The sequence below is a fragment of the Ursus maritimus genome, unplaced genomic scaffold, assembly GCF_017311325.1.
Source record: "Ursus maritimus isolate PB19 unplaced genomic scaffold, ASM1731132v1 scaffold_24, whole genome shotgun sequence".
NCBI lineage: Eukaryota > Metazoa > Chordata > Mammalia > Carnivora > Ursidae > Ursus > Ursus maritimus.
In genome coordinates, this window is record NW_024424897.1 from 14,633,481 (window position 1) to 14,650,378 (window position 16,898).

Here is a 16,898-nt window from a genome sequence, read left to right on the forward strand (position 1 = left end):
CGCCTGGGTGGTTCAGTGGGTTAAGCGGCTGCCTTTGGCTCAGGTCATGATCTTGAGGTCCTGGGATCGAGTTCTGCATCGGGCTCGCTGTTCAGAGGGGAGTCTGCTTCTCCCTCTCCCTCTGTTCCTCCCCCGACTTGTGCATGCTCTTTCTCTCAAATAAACTCTTAAAAAAAAAAATTAAATGCTCTCCCTATGAAAGCTGAACTTTGAAGAACATTTGAGATTTACTACCTTACACATTGGACCTTACAACTCTAATGAGCACTTAAGGTTTAGATTAGAGAAGTACCTTTCCTTTGGGGGAGGAAATAAGCTGCCACTGGGGAGAAGTATTCCCTAATTGGTTCACTTGAGTGCATCGAACATATTTGGGAAATTTGAGTTAGGGAGGGTGAATGACCTTGTTTCTACTAATAATTTTTATAAGAAAATAGTATTAGAACCTTAAGCATTTTCTTGAGGAGATGTCAGTGGTTTATTGCATTCAGACCAGCAGTCTAGCTTCACTATCTGCTAGGGTTAACTCTCCATGTCCTCTTTAGGTCCTTTTTCCACTGCATTTTTCTGGTCAGGAGGTTTTGTTGCTACATTTCCCCCTCCTGTTTGGTTCTTGAGCAGCCCTCCTGCCGCCCCTCCTGCCGTCCTTCCTCCTGCCCCCACACTGGCACAGGCCGTCAGACTGGGGTTGCTGGGCCGCCTTCCTCACTGCCCTTTGTGACTCCTTCCTTTTCTCGTTCACTTTGTGCCCTGACGCCTGCCTGTCTAACCTTCCTTCAGTGGACACGGATCACATCCCTCTTTTGCTCACAAGCCTCCAGTCAGCCCCTGGTTAGCACCCACCGTACCACATCACAGGGTTTTCACAACTTTCTGCTCCATGGCCTCGCTGCCTGCTGTCCAGCCTTACTTGTACTGCTCCTCAGAAGGAACACTTGGCACTTGCCAACTCTGTCTCCTCATTCCCACAAGTGGGGTGATGGTTCTTCACTCACGCTGTCTGGACATCCCCACCCTCTGAGTCATCCTTCTTTATGAAGTCTGTCTTCCCCAAGTACACTAGCCCTCAGTGACTTCCCTCACCTGGGAAATCCTGTGGTATGTACCACAGGTTTTGGCAGTTCATTATTCACTATTCATGTATATGGGCTTTATAAACTCCTTTCCTTATCCCACACAGCATGGAGCAGAGAACCAGGCTAATGGCAGATGCCCAACATTTGCTTTTGAGATGTGTGTGGTCAATCTGAACAGATGATTACTAGTAGTTGGGTTGTCATACTCTTAGAGAGAAAAGGGGGAGGGAAAGAAAAGGCTCTTGAATATTTGGTATATGAGGAGGCTTCATTTCTGGTTTTTTTAGTCCGTAAATACCTTTCAGAAGGGCCAAAACAGAAGAGTTCAAATCATTGCTAGAGGTATACTTAGAACGGGCTGGCTTGGAGAATTTCAAATGTGCTGTGACATCTTAGCTGTACCTAAAGAAGCCTTCTAGTCCCTAGAGAAGTCTTCTAGTCTGAGAGGAAGCTGGGTTTAAATGCCAGGTGTGTAGGGGTCAGCTAGGTGGTTGTGCGTTGGAAGGAAGAATGAGGTGAGGCAGGGTGGAAAAACCAGTGCTCATCTAGATCCCACCAGAGAAGCAGTGTGTTCCAGAAATATCAGTGCTCATCTGAGAAAGAGAAGAGAATGATCTTGTAAGGTTCCTTAAGCTCCAGTCAAATGGGCAACCTGTTCTTGTGGCTTCTGTAATCAAAGGAATCTATTCCTTCCTACATGGAAGAAAGTCTGCCCAGAGCTACCTCCAGGGAGAGGCCGTCAGACCTGAGGTCTGGTTTGAAACACTTATTTAAATTTTGGTTGACTTCATCAGACACATTTTTCAGTTTTGCTGACTTCACCCCCGTGTTTTCCCAAACCCTCACCAATTCTGCTAGGCGTGTGTTAGGGAAGCCTGCAGTGATGCTGACAGGGTCCTTTTGCTCTTCGAGCCGGTTTCCCTCCAGTGCCTTCAAACCCTTCAGGCTTCACTTCAGAAAGGGAAGGTTTAGGGCATCTGGCTGGCTTAGTCAGTAGAGATCTCAGGCTCATGAGTTCAAGCCCCATGTTGAGTATAGACATTCCTTTAAAAAAAAAAAAAAAGTGAAGGTTTAGATTACAGGTGAATTCAGGAAAAACAGGCTTTTCTTCTGAACATATCAGAAAGGCTTCCCTTAAGTGGCCTCTTTTTTTAAGCTTCTCTCCTTTAAAAAAATTTTTCATTTTATAAAAACTTCAACACACACAAAAGTGTAGAATAGTATCATGAAACCCTCATGGACCCAGCGCCCAGCTTCAGTGGCAATAAGCACATGGCAGTCCCCTTCCTCAGCTCCTTCTTTATTTTGTAGCAAATGTCAGATCATTTTTTTCTCATACATTTAAATAATTTTTGAATGTGAGTGAACATGGGACGCCTGGGTGGCTCAGTTGGTTAAGTGTCTGCCTTCAGCTCAGGTAATTATCCCAGGCTCCTGGGATTGAGCCCCCATGTTGGGTTCCATGTTGGGCTCCTTGCTCAGTGGGAAGCCTGCTTCTCCCTCTGCCTCTGCCTGCCACTCCTCCTGCTTGTGCTCTCTCTCTCTCTGTCAAATAAATAAAATCTTAAACATGAGTGAACAAACAGAATGGTGTGTGACAGCTCTCCTTGACTTTTATCATGTAGGTTTCTGTGTGGAAAAGTCCTTTTCATTAGAAGAAACTTACTGGAATGACTATATCCCACATCCAGTACTGAATATCTTAAATTCCTGACTTCCTTTCATTCTGCAGACAGCGTTGTTTACTGAGTACAAGGGGAGCAGAGGCCCCCTTGGTGGTTACCTCGGACGTCACTCTCTGATTACTCATTAAACTGCACATAAGCTTTATGTACTTTTCCACGTATATTTCACAGTATATAACATAGATGGTCTCTGTCCTTCAACCTGCTTAAAATTCAATCCAGCGTCCAGATATTTTGAGACCCAGAAGGGCCACCTGCCCCTGGGGGAGCATGATCAGTGCCTCCTGAGAACATGCCAAGTGCAGTGAGCAGTCCTTTTCTGATTTCCTGGAGCACAGAGACCAACATGAAAGCATGGCGGTGTTCAGGGAAGAGACATGATTGCAAGAGAATCCTGGAGAAGAACTGGGCCCAGGTTTTGCAGAACCTTGAATGCCTCTAGGCCTCTGGTTCCCAAACCATGCTGAGGGGCCCCAGGTGCCACAGTAAATTCACGAAGGCACTGCATCTTGTTTTAAGTTTTTGAGAGAAGCCTGGCAGTACTCAACAAGTGTCAAACAACACGCTCGAGGTATTTTCTAGTTGCAGCATTATGTTGTGCTCCTTTCCTTTCTACAGTATATCTTTGCAAGGCTGAATTTTTGGTGGTTGCTGTAATAAAATTCAAATACCGCATGATAATCAATGTGGAATGGTAATGAGGGTGGCAATGTCTAATCCAATCATAAGGTTTGGAATATGTGTGGCACCCAGCAGGCACACATCCCATTAGTAAGTAATTATGGTGAAGAATGAAATAAATGGTTTTCTTTCCATTTACGTGTTTTCCTTTTTCTCATGTGGCTTCTCAGTTGCTAGTCCCTAAATATGTAGGTCGTGTAGAACTAACTGTTTAATAAATGGAACTATTATTTCTTTTGGCCTAGGGACCTGTGACGAAATTACTGAGACACGAAGGGTGCCGTGAACCAAGAAAGTTTGGGATCCTCTGACTTGAGCCCCAGAAATGGAGGGTATTCAGTAGGCAGAGGTGGGGAGCTATCGTAGGGTTTTATGTGGAGGAAAGACGTGAACAGGTTTGCCTTTGTCAAGCCCTTGCAGACGGTAGGTAGAATGTATATCCGAAAGGCAGAGATCCCAGGGAGCTGGTTAGGAGACTGCTGGGCAGACCCGGTGAGAAATGGTGGCCGCCTAATTTGGCAGTGGTAAAGGAGGACACAGATTTTGAGAAATGTTTCTTGGGTTGAATCTTACACAACTCAGGATCTAATTGAATGGGAGCGGGTTAGAATTAAGGGGAGAGTCAAGGACAACTCTTGCGTTTCTGGCTTCTATGACTAGGTGGAAGTGGGGCCAATCTGAGAGTGTCGAGGAGGAGCAGGTTCTGGGGGGTATGACATCAGGGGCTGAAATACCCCATAAGCAGCTGGAAGTGGGGCTGAGTCATGGACTCCACAGGGGAACATCATAAGCCGCCATGTGGAAACCTAATAGGAAGGACTTGCAAGTGTTCATTAGATTTGGTCACTGGAACTTGACTGTGGTGGTTCTGGTCTTATTCTGGGGGTAAGGGCCGGAGAGCGGTGAGTTGAGAAGGGCACAGAAGGTGAGAAGGTGAAGCAGGATCCAGAGCAGTGGTTTCCTGGTGAAAAGCACTAATTCCCTGGTCTTACTGACAGAATCTGCTTCCTGGGGGAAGGACCTGGTCCCCAGCATTTTAAAAAGTATACAGACACTTACACACTGCTGGGGGAACCTAAAATAGCACCCACTCTGAAGAGCTGTTTTGCGGCTCCTTGTCAAGTGAAATGTAAACAGCATGGCTGCACATTCCAGGTGTTTTCCCAACAGAAACGAAAACGTAGGACCCAACGGAAACTTGCACACAGATGTTCAGAACTGCTTTAGTTATGTTTTTCCAGCCCCAGACTGGAATAACCCAGTGTCCCTCAGCAGATCAGTAAACAAACTATGACATATCCATGCAGTGGAACACTACTTAACAATGTAAAAGGACAGACTGTGATACGTGCAACAGCGTAGCTGAATTTCAAAAACCTGTTGCCGAGAGAAGGAAGCCAGACACACAAGAGAACCTAATGGGTGAACTGCATTTGTGCAGTTTTAGAACGAACACAGCAAATCCATCAGTGGTTATATGGGGTGGGAGTTGGGGGTATTGAATCCAAAGGAGCGTGAGAAAATGCTTTGGAGTGATGGAAACGTTCTAGGGTGTGAGAGTGATTACATGGATGTGTAGGTTTCTCAAGACTCCTTGAATTGTACACTTAAAAGGGGCTGCATTAGGAGAGAAAGGAGAGCCCAGAGGCTGGGCATGTTTGTGGGCTGAGGGGAAGGAGTTAGCCAGCCGAGGAGGACCGGAAGATCCTTGGAGACACGGTGCCACCTGGGGGCTTGCAGTATCTATGAATATGAAGGTGAACACATTGTCCTTTATAGAGAAGGGAAGGGTGGGATTGGGCAAACTTGAGAAGGGTAGGAAGTTCGGGAGAGCTCACTCTGCCCCTTTTACTCCTCCGTGCCACAGAAGGCAGAACGGGTATGGAGAGAAAGGAGGCCATGTATGGCCCTGGAATGGGTATGAGGCAAGGAGTGAAGGTTTGAAGTACCAGCTGTGAGGAACAGGGAACAGAGGCCAACCAGGAAGTGGATAAGCATATTTCCTATGTCTTGGGGTCCCGCTAGAGAATGGTTTCTCCAAGAGTGATTTAGTGTTTGCTTTAGCAGCACTCAGAGCCTGGGTAGAGGAAAGGGGATTGCTAGGTAGATTTTGAGTTAAGAGGTGATAGAGCATAGTTGCTGGATTATTAAAAGTAATTAATGATGGATGTCCTGACTGAGCAGGAGTAGAGGTAGGAAGGAAACTATCATGAATTGTTTGCTCCATTCAATCAATATATTGAACACTGCTCTGTGCCAGGCACTGTTTTAGGTGTTGGGAATATGGCAGACAAAAAAAGATAAATCCCAGCCCTTATGTAGTTAACAGTGGCTAGAGTCAGCGTTTTTTTAAAAATAAGTAAAAAATACTGTACTTCAGCGGTGGTAAGTGTCGTGGAGAAAAGTCAAGTAGGGAAGAGGGGTAGGGAATCCCTGGGGGCTAGGAGGTGGTCATGGAAGACCTCTCGGAGGTGGTGATATTTGATCAAAGATGTGGGCAGAGGGGGCAGCAAATGCAAAGGCCCTGAGGCAGGGGCAGGCTAGACAGTACTTGAGGAATACAAAGAGGCCAGCCAGGCTGGAATAAGCAAGAAGGAAATAGTGGGAGAGCGTTAGAGGGTGGGAGGGTGGGATTGTGTGGGATTTGCTGGCCACTGTGTGACCACTGGCCTTTATGACTGAGATGGGAGCCACCAAAAGATTTTGAGTGGTAGAGAGAAATAATCTGACTTCTGTCCTTACGAGGATCACCATTCTCCATGTCAAGGCACAGACTTTAAGTCTTGACAAACATTTAGTCCTTATTTAATCCACAGAGATGCCTCATGAGGTTGATGTTATTATCTATTTTTTTTTTCTTTATTGATGAGGAAATTCAGGCCCAGAGAGATTAGGTAATTTTGCTGAAGTCACTCACCTGGTAATTGGCAGAGCTAGGACTTAAACATAGACTCATCTGATTCCGAAGGCCACATAGACCAGGAGAAAAGGGAGTGCTTAAAAGGGAAGGGGTTCTGATGATGGAGGGATACCGGGCGTAGAAAACAAAATGATGATTGTTATAGAAATAGACCCTAGAGTTTGGCAGCTGACAGGACACATTGGGGAGAAATGAGTGTCAACAGTGTCATTTGGAACCTGCCTGTCTTGTAAGAGAATAGTGGTATTGTTAACAAAATATGGAGGTCAAGAGTAGAAGTAGGTCTGAGTTAAAAGATGGAGGGGATGAATTTGGGCGGGTGGTAGCTAAGGTGCTGGTAGAAATAGTGGAAATGTCTGGTTGATCCAGAAAGAAGAGCTCAGAAGATGATGGGGACCTGGAATCTCCCATCATGGTTACAGTTGAAGCTTCAGGGGTCGGTGTGCTCTCTGAGAGAACTCAGGGAGAACCTGGAAATGTCCCTTCCTGTGGGAGTAGGGAGGGAGCAAGCCGGGGGTGGGGGGCAGAAATGAGGCTCTGCAGGGCCACAGAGGCCTAGAGGTGAGAGGTGAGAGGTTTAAGGGGCAGGGCAAGCCACAGAACGGAAGTGGCACTGGAGGGGCCGCCTCCTAGCGGGTGGTTGGGGCAGCAGGCACATGGGATCACCAGAATGGTCGAGAAGCAGCAGAAAGGGTAGGGCTGTTGGTGCTGCTGGGTGGAGCCACAAAGACCGTAGCTCGGAAGGGGCGCAAAGCCAAGAGTCCATGTGTGCCCAGTCCAGAGGAAGAGGGCGTGAGGTTCCAGAGAGGATGGGATGGAGAATGAAGGCCAAAAAGGTATTCGTGGAAAGACGAAATTTCACGTCTTTAAATTTTCAGCCCTGTGAACTTGGGCAAAGGAAAGGTGTGAACGTTTGTATTGAGGCATTTCTGTCCCCAGTTAAAAACGAGGCTTCGATGAGCACAACAGTAGCAATGACACAACCCCGTCCAGGTCTCTCCGGGTGTAAAGTTTGTGCCATTTCAAGCCCAAGCTGGACCCGCTAGGGGAATCGGGTCCAGTCCGGTGGCTATTCCCTGGGGAGAAGTAAGCAGGTTTGTGTCTGCCTGGGTCGGTTCCTCCTCTGATAGCCTTACCTTTACCTTGATTAACACCTGTTTTCATACTTGTAAAGGACCCCGCCCCCCGCCCCCACCCCTTTTTGCCTTCTGAAAGTAAAACAGCTTTGTGAGATGGCTTTTATCCTTATCAGTCTCCATATAGATAGAGTGGCTTATTTTGTAGGAGTGTTTGTGTATAGCCTTAGAGTTAGGCCAGGTTTCTTTTCACATGGCTGGTTTTTTGTTTTTTTTTTTAAAGTAAGAATTTTGCCTGATCCCAGTTCTCATTATTAAATAAAAACAATCACTTTTTCACATTGGGCTTTCATTGCACATTTTCAGATGATGCTGTTTGCTGTTATTTTGCTGGCTTTCCAAATATTTTTTTTTATCTCTAACCTTTTATGTTATGGAAAATTTCAAGCATATGTAAAAGGAATAGCAAAATAACTCCCCATTGTTGCCATGTTCATCTTTTAACAGTTATTAGTAGGCTGCCATTTTTTGTTTTATCTGCCCCTCACATGTTGGTTTGTTTGTTTTCTGTAGTATTTTAAAGATTTTATTTATTTGGGGGAGAGAGAGCATGTGCGCACAGGTATGGGGAGGGGCAGAGGAGAGGGACAAGCGGACTCTGCACTGAGCACGGGGCTTGATCTCACAACCCTGAGGTCAAGACCTGAGCTGAAATCAAGAGTTGGACGCATTTTAACCGACTGAGCCACCCAGGTGCCCCTTTTTGCTGTCGTATTTTAAAGCAAATCACAGATGCAAATGATTCTTTAAGAAAACAAAAATCTAGGGGAGAGGTCACCGCGCCCCCTCCGAAGCCAAGCAGCTCTTTGCTCACCTGTCGGAGCTGACTTAATGGTGGTGCTGTTACATGGCTTCCAGCTCTGCACGTGTTCGTTCCAGGGACCGTATATTACTGAGGGGTTGGGAATGCTAAGATGACCAGAAGCTCTTCCTACTGGAGTTCCTCTCCTCCTAAGCCTAGAATTCTAGAAGCACAGTTCTTACACGCCCATATAACTGTCTCACTGGTCCTTTCCTGGCTCCTGCCAATGGCCTGTTATCTTCCCTGGAACCTGTCGGGGGCAGGGCACATTTTGGGACTTCAGGCCTCAGTGTCAGGTGACGAGGGGATGCGCTCTAGAAAACCAGGAAAATCTGCACCTGAAGGCAAGCCCCTGAGCGTGAGCAAGCACTGTCTGGCCAAGGTGAGCCTGCGACCGGGACTCGAAATCCTGTCCATCTCCGTGTCTCATTTCCGGTGCAGTGCGAGCATTCGGCAGCGTCCCCTTCTGCTGTGTTTATCTGTGGTACCTTGAAGCAGCCGAGATGAACCGGAAAAGACGCGTCTGACTGGCGCGTTTGCTTCGCACCGTGGCATTCTCACTCGTCCTGGCTTGCACGGTGCCGGGACTGTGTCGGGGAGCTGGGCTGTAACGGCACCTTGCCTTTGCGGGGGGGTGCACGCTGCGTGCTTGTTTCCTGTCTCTTGCATCACTCTGTTTGTGAGAGTGAACCGAGAGGTGACTAATGGGAACGATAAACAGAGGCTTCCTAACTGAAAGTCCCTCCTGTTTCCTAAAATGTTTTTGGTTTAATGAATTGTTTGTTTGCTACCCACAGACCACATGTGCTGTGTGTGCTTCGGTCCCGGTGAACACCGTGTATGCTTTCGTGTAGGAGCTGGGCTTGTAAAGCAAAGTCAACAGATGATAAGGCTTGAAAGAGTTTTCTTCATCTGAGAATCCCAGGTGGCTGGGGGAGTCAGGCAGCCGTCTGTCACGACCGGCACAGCCTGCGGAGCCTGGTACTCTGCATCCAAACTCCTGTGACAATATTTGCTGTCCTCACCCCTGGCTTTGAAGTTGCGGAAGGTGCAGCTGTGTAGCCTGTGGGGCTTTGGTCGCTGGGAATCCCTCTTGACTGCGCTGTCCCACGCCTGTGGATTTTTGCTCTCTGTCGTGTCGGGGTGATTTCATGCACATCGACCCCAAGGAACCGGGACCATCCTCTAGCTTCATGCATGGGAGAATCTGGGGAGGGAGAAATTCTCCCGGTTTTGACTCCTGCAAGTATAAAATTGACTTTGAGAAAACACTTTTTTTCCCCAATTTAAAAAGTAATGCCTGTTCTTAGATTTTGGGAACTACAGAAAAGGTGGGGAGTCACTTATATTTCCAGCAAAAATAACTTACAGTTGGCGTTATTTGCCTGTCCATCACTTTTTCTATGTGCATGGGAAGATTTTCTCCTCAGCTGCGTTAATACTCTGTATAATGTTATCTTTTCTCCTGAACATCACAATATAAAGATTTGTACGTGTTTTTAAAATTGCATAAGCCCTTTTAGAAGCCTTAATTTTCTGCCAAGTGGACATTCCCTAATGTAACCATGTTATTGAATAGTTAAGTCATTTGTAATGCTACCATGAGCATCTTTGTATACAAAGCATTTTCTGTGTTTTATATTATATTTAACCTAGATTTTATAGAAATGGAATTTGTGGATCAAAGGGAATCAAGGGGAACAAACACTTGGAGGCTCTAAGATTGCTATTTGCTGCCCTAGTGGGGTGTGTCCATTTACCACTAACCATATTCTCATCAACAGGAAAATTTATTCTTAAGCCACAGTTTTGTTTTTCCAAATGGAGTTCCTAGTACCACTCCAGGAATCAGTGACAAGGTGATGGTTTAGGTTTAAAACTCCTTGATGTGCCAGAGAGTGACACTGTGACTCCTTGTCCACAGTGGGTTGTGACTGGTTCTTCCTTTGCTGTCCATCCCCCAAATTATGTGCACCTTCCTTCTTTTTCTTTTCTTTTCTTTTCTTTTCTTTTCTTTTCTTTTCTTTTCTTTTCTTTCTTGATTTATTTATTTTAGAGAGCAGGGAAGGGGCAGAGGCAGAGAGAGAAGAATCCTCAAGCAGACTCTGTGCTGAGCATGGAAACCTGATGCGGGGATTGATCTCATGACTTAAGGTCATGACCTGAGCCAAAATCAAGAGTTGGGTGCTCAACCGATTGAGCCACCCAGGCACCCCTATGTGCACATTTCTTGACATCAGTTCCATTCTGCTGTGTTCTCTATCCAGCCTCAGTGGCAGTCTGTGTCTTTGGGTGTATGTTTTCTTTTCTTTTCTTTTTTAAAATTTTATTTATTTGAGAGAAAAAGAGCAAGTACAAGAGGAGGGGTAGGGGCAGAGGGAGAGGGAGAAGCAGACCTCCTGCTGAGCAAGGAGCTGACATGGGGCTCAGTCCCAGGACCCTGAGATCCTGACCTGAACTGAAGGCAGACACGTAACCAACTGAGCCACCCAGGTGCCCCCTGGGTGTGTGTTTTCCAAAGTGCCTTCTACATACATTATCTGGTAAATTTAAGGTTTTGATAACCACTTGTGAATCTGTCCTGGAGACCTTCTTGGAATCCTGATATTTTACAGTCTGTCTGATGATGCCTTTGTTGTTTTTTCGCACAGATCCTGTTCTGCAGGTTCCAACACATGTGGAAGAGTAAGTGTTCTGATTTGCTTCAGTACTTCCCCTTTAATTCATTTTGTTTTTAACTATTCAGTCAATATTTAGGAAGCTAGCTGCTGGGAGTGCATATATGCATACACTTAAGGTATAATGAGAATGATGGAGCCATGAAGTCTTGCAGGTGCTATGACCTGTGTTGGGTGGTCAGTTCTTGGGGGAGGGAGGCAGTGATATTAAAAAGACTTCCTTGAGATGAAACCCAAGTTGAGTTTTGAGCTTAAGCTGCCAAAGTCCTACCAAAGGATTTAGATCTCTCCCTCTTCACTGTGTCGTACAATGGAGAGGAAACATGAACGTGACCTGCTACTAGAGTATGTGTTACGGCCCTTGTAAGAGCTCAGATGATGGTACATCCTAAGCACAGAAGAGACGCAGCAAGGGGTTTCTAAGTGCCTAGTCCTAGTTCAGAGTTAACCTTACCAAAGGCCACCTCATGTCTGCTTCATGGGAAGCCATGGACTGGAGACCATCATCCATCTCCGTGGCATGTTCTCTGTCAAGCTTTCAGAGTCTGCTTTTATTGCCTCCATTTTAAAAATAAATGTTTGTTGAACACTAAAGGTAGATTTGTCCTACCTGCTTAGGTATTGTTCCACGCTATTAAATATTAATTGTTGAAGTTCTGTACACAGTTGACTTAGGAACTGAGAAGCAGACTTAGTGGGTCCTTTTTCACTTACTTATCATCGTCCAGAGCACTTTGACCAAATGATGATTTACTCTTCTATGGTTTTTTATTAATTTTTTCTTGCAGGTTGCTTTTTTCTGCTCAAATATAGCCTATCACCATAGGGATATTTTATTTGTGGCTAAAAGTGAAAAAGTGGTGGGTGGAATTGTCTTATACACACACATGTCCCCTTCCTCCCAACCATGACTTTGCATGGCTTTGATATTTTGTTCTGTGCCCTGGGTTATAATTTATCACTGATACTTACTGCTCAATCTCTAGGCCTGCTTTCCTCCCAGATCCCAATGATGGCAGCCTGTATACGCTTGGGGGCAAGAATAATGAAGGCCTGACGGTGAGTGTATTTAGATTCTTTGTGTACTTCAGAGGTTCCAGACCAGTGGTCCTCAACTGTTACACATTGAGATCACTGGAAAGCTTAAAAAAAAATTCCTGGAGATTGTGATTCAGGTGGTCTGGAGTGAGATCTGGGCATCAATTATCTTTTTTTTTTTTTTAAACTTTTTAAGTGATCTTTTATTTTTTTTTATTTTTAAAGATTTTATCTATCTATTTGAGACGGGGCAGTGGAGAGCACGAGCAGGGGGGAGGAGCAGATGGAGAGGGAGAAGCAGACTCCCCGCTGAGCAGGGAGACCGATGGGAGGCTCGATGGGGGGCTCGATCCCAGGACACTGGGATCATGACCTGAGCTAAAGGCAGACGCTTAACCAACTGAGCCACTGAGGTGCTCCCCCTAATTGAGCTTTTAAATGGCAGCCAGAATTCAGAAACATTGATCTGGACCAGCAGGTTCCCATTGCCCAGCCAGCACGCTGAAGGGGTGTGATACTCCCTTTAGCAGCAGGACTTGTTCTAAATAGCGATTCTCAAATTGGGTGTGGAGGGTAGTTTGAAGCATTGCCCACCACCACCCACCCCAGCAAATGTCCCCTTATAGCATGGGGAGCTGATATTCCATTCCCATCCCATCTTCTTTTTTTTTTTTTTTTTTTTTAATGATTTTTTATTATATTATGTTAGTCACCATACAGTACATCCCCGGTTTCCGATGTAAGGCTCGATGATTCATTAGTTGTGTATAACACCCAGTGCACTTCTGATTACTCCCCCTTTCTTTATCCCTTTCTTCCCCTACTGATCATCCTAGTTCTTATGTTCCATAGATGAGAGAAATCATATGATAGTTGTCTTTCTCTGCTTGACTTATTTCACTTAGCATAATCTCCTCCAGTCCTGTCCATGTTGCTGCAAATGTTGGGTGATCGTTCTTTCTGATAGCTGAGTAATATTCCATTGTATATATGTACCACAACTTCTTAATCCAGTCATCTGTTGAAGGGCATCTCGGCTCCGTCCACGATTTAGCTATTGTGGACATTGCTGCTATGAACATTGTCCCATCCCATCTTCATTTGAGAATCTAGACCAGTGGTTCTCAACCTCAGCTACACATTGTAATAACCTGGAAAACTCTTAAAAAAAAAAAAAAAACCTAGATTCCAATCCCAAATTTTCCATTTAATTGATCCACGTCATCAGCAATTTTTAAAAGCTCCCCAGATAAGAGAATTTAGAAGTAGGTCCACACATGTGGTCACCTGATTTATGACAAGGGTGTTGCTGCAGTGCAGTGGGAAGAGTGGTCTCCAATAAATGGCATGAATCAGCTGGGATGTCCATGAAAAAGTTTCTTAACTCCTGCCTCACACCAGACACACAAAACTCAGTTTCAGAGAGATGGCATTACCAAGTGTGAAATGTGAAATAAAACTTAAAAAAAAAAAAAGTAGCAGAACATCTTCACAACCTTAGAATAGGAAAAGATTCCTTTCTTTCCCCCTCCCTCTCTTCCTTCCCCTCCCTCCCTCCCTCTTCCTCCCTCCCCCCTTTTCCTTCCTTCCTTCCTTTCCCTCCCTCCCTCTTCCTTCCTTCCGCCCTCCGTCCCTCCCTCCTTTCCTCCCTCCCTCCCCCCTTTCTCTTCCTTTCTTTCTTTTTCTTTCTTTTCTTTCTTTCCTTAACTCCCATGAGATCAAGATCTGAGCCAAGACCAAGAGTCAGACACTTAACCGATTGAGCCACCCAGGCACCACAGAAAAGATTTCTTAAATAGGATGAGATAAACAAAACAGAAACACCCCACACTTAACCATAAAGGGAAAAAAATCAATATATTGGATTATATTAAAATTAAGAGTTTTTCTCCATTAAGAGACACCATTAGAGAGGCAAGTCACACTGTATTTGCAGTACACATACAACTCCAATGAGGGATTCTTATTCAGAATATGTAAAGAACTCCTATAGATGACTAAAAAAACAAGAGAACCCAGAGGTTATCCAAATGGTCAAAACACATACAGAAACATACTCAGCTTCTTTAGTCGTTAGGGAAATGCAAATAAAAATCACAGTGTCCTACTACGACACGCTCACTGGAGTGGCTAAAATGAGGAAAATAGACAAAACGGGTGTTGGCGGGGGGAGTGGAGCAACCAGAGCTCTTGGACGCTGCTGGAGGAAGTGCAGCTTGGTATATACAGTTTGGAAACTGTTTGGCAGAATCTGTAAAGCCTTATGACCAAGTAATCCTTCCCAGGTTATTATGTACCCAACAGAAATGCCTGTGTGTATTCACCAAAGACGGGTACCCGGATGTGCTGCAGCGTTACTGAGAATAACCGAGAAGTGAAAACTGCCCAGACAGCATCAATAGTAGACAGGATAAAGAAATTACGGAATAGTGATACAATTTGATAATCTACACCAGTGAGAACCAGCAGTGTGTGACTGTCCACGGCAACATGGGTGAGCCTCACCAACCTCACGTTGGACAAAAGATGACAAACAAAGGCTGCACACTGAATGATTCATGTATATAAAGTTCAAAGACAGGAAAAACTAGTCTATGCTGTTTTGAAGTTAGGATAATGATTACCCTGGAAGGTTATGACTGGAAGAGAAGGCAAGAAGAGGCTTTCGGAGTGCTGGAAATGTCCTGCTGCTTCGTGTGGATGCTGGCTACGTGGGTTGGTTCACTTTGCACAATTTCACTGAGCTGAGCTCTACACTTCCGAGTGCCGTTCGTATGTTCTGCTTCAATAGAAAGTTTTTTAAAACAAAGCCTTCAAGTGCTTCTAATGTGCAGCCAAGGTTGAGAACCAGTGGTCTAGACTATAAGTGGCTATAAGGTCTGATCGGGATATTTTAACCTCATCTTCTGGAGACCCATGGCTGGAACCGATGGGAGGAGGAAGACAAGCCTTGCATACAGGTGTGCGTGTCCTACCGTCAGCATTTCCCTTCACGCCCCCAGAGCCTGTTTCGGAAGCGCTCTGTTTGCTAGACACTGTGTGCAGCGATCTGTGGAAGTTGTCTCATGTTTCAGCAGCCGCCTGGGATAGAGACATTATCCCACGTAAGAGGCGTGGAAACTTCACCCACAGAGGTGAAGGAGTGTGCCTAAGGCCGAAGTGTCAAATGTTGGAACTTGGGACTTGAGCTCGAACTTCCAAAGGATGCTCTGACCAGCACCCCTCACGTCTTCCTGTGTTGTGGGTTAACAGCTCCGGGAGCCGTGGGTTTCCCAGCTTGGGCCTTGAACAGGAGGCCTGTCGAAACGCTCAGCAGACTCCTGGGCTCCAGACTGGAAGCCTCGCAGCGACTTTCTGATTCTCCAGAACATCTGGCAAAAACCCAGTCAGCCATGACAGCCTCTCTGTGGCATTTCTCCTTCTCTAAGTTAGTTTAAACGTGGGGATAATGGGAAAATCCAAATGATGGATTATTTCAAGTTCAGTTTATTAAAACTAGAGAGAAATATTTTCTTTTTTGGAGAAAAAGATGACAGTGTAGTAGAAGCAGGTATCTATAGAATAGTTTCAAGAAGACAGAATGTTCCAAAAATAAAGTATACCGAAACAAACATTAACCAGAGGAACTTGTCACATGTCAGCTGTAGACTCAGAAGAACCTGTTTGATGATGACATGCAGTTGAAACACGTGGATTCTTTTGCGTTTGAGTTTCTTTTCCTGGCACCTATCGTAATTTCGCTTTAATACCAGAAGGCTTAATTTTCTTGTTTTTTCAGTAGAGCATTATTTATTTAATGAAGAAAACATCAAAATGACTTTTTCCACCTCAAACTCCTGGGTCACCCACATAATGACGACTTCTCCTTTCCCTTAAAGCTTCAGCTGGGTACTGACTTCAGCTGGGTACTGAGGTTGCTTCTCTTCAGAATTAATCTCATGGCTCACCCACACTCTGAAAAGCATTCCACTCAGCCTAGCTGGCTCTGGGTCAGTTTTCGAAGACAAGAGAATTTTTTTCTGCCCCCTCCCCCTCCAAATTTCAAAGATTGTGTAACCTCCCCATATTTGCATAAGTCTTTCCAGAAAAGGTTTGTGTCTTCCCCAGAAGTGCTCTGGAAAAGACACTTTAAGGGTGTTCCTGGAGGGGACCTGGGAGCTGGGTGCTTGTTGAAAGTGGGTATGGAAGCCTGGGGCGGCCCTTCTCCTCAGTTTCTAGTTAGGAAAACTCCCTTCAGCCATCCACACTGCTTCTCTCTTTTTAGCAGAATTGGGTAACAGAAACACTGTGCAGTAAAATTATAATAATTGCACAAGACTTGGTTAACTTATTTTTTTTTTTTTAAAGAAACTTCCTTTTACCATCCCAGAGTTGGTGCAGGCATCCCCATGCCGAAGTTCAGATGGAATTCTCTACATGGGTAAGAGCTCCTGTTTTCAACACTGAAACTTTGGTCTCTTTGGAAATGAGTCCCAGAATCTGGGAAAGTGGCACGTCGGAGAGAGAGGTGTGCCGTGACTCCCCACCAGCCCTTCTGGGAAAGGTCTTTCTTGCCTCAGTTGTGCTTGTTCACGCCAGGATCAGCTGACCAATTAAGAAAGGGTCCCCCCCCCACTCGGGAGCAGACTTGACACCATTTATATGGTTACTCATTTAACAAGCTTTTAGCTGCTGTGTTGACTTACCCCTGTGATTTAAAGATTGCAACATACCCAGAAGCAATTGGATGAAATTTAAAGTGAACACAATAGTCTGAGCCAAGAAAGGGAAGCCAGGTTCTGCCTATTAATTATAGGACTTTCCTAGTATTTCCTGCTATCAGAATATTGGATAAAACAGCACTTAACAGCTTGCCTAGATAAGCTGCCTTCATACCTATGGG

At 45.3% G+C, this 16,898-nt stretch overlaps 1 protein-coding gene across 1 annotated transcript in view; it reads left to right on the top strand.

Annotated features, from left to right (window-relative positions):
* The window catches only part of ERN1 (endoplasmic reticulum to nucleus signaling 1), a 76,370-nt gene that overhangs the window by 32,245 nt on the left and 27,227 nt on the right, over positions 1-16,898 (top strand). The window contains exons 3-5 of the mRNA XM_040640398.1: positions 10,952-10,985; positions 11,965-12,037; positions 16,364-16,436. Of these exons, the coding sequence (XP_040496332.1) occupies positions 10,952-10,985; positions 11,965-12,037; positions 16,364-16,436 (180 nt within the window). The remainder of the gene's footprint in view (positions 1-10,951; positions 10,986-11,964; positions 12,038-16,363; positions 16,437-16,898) is intronic.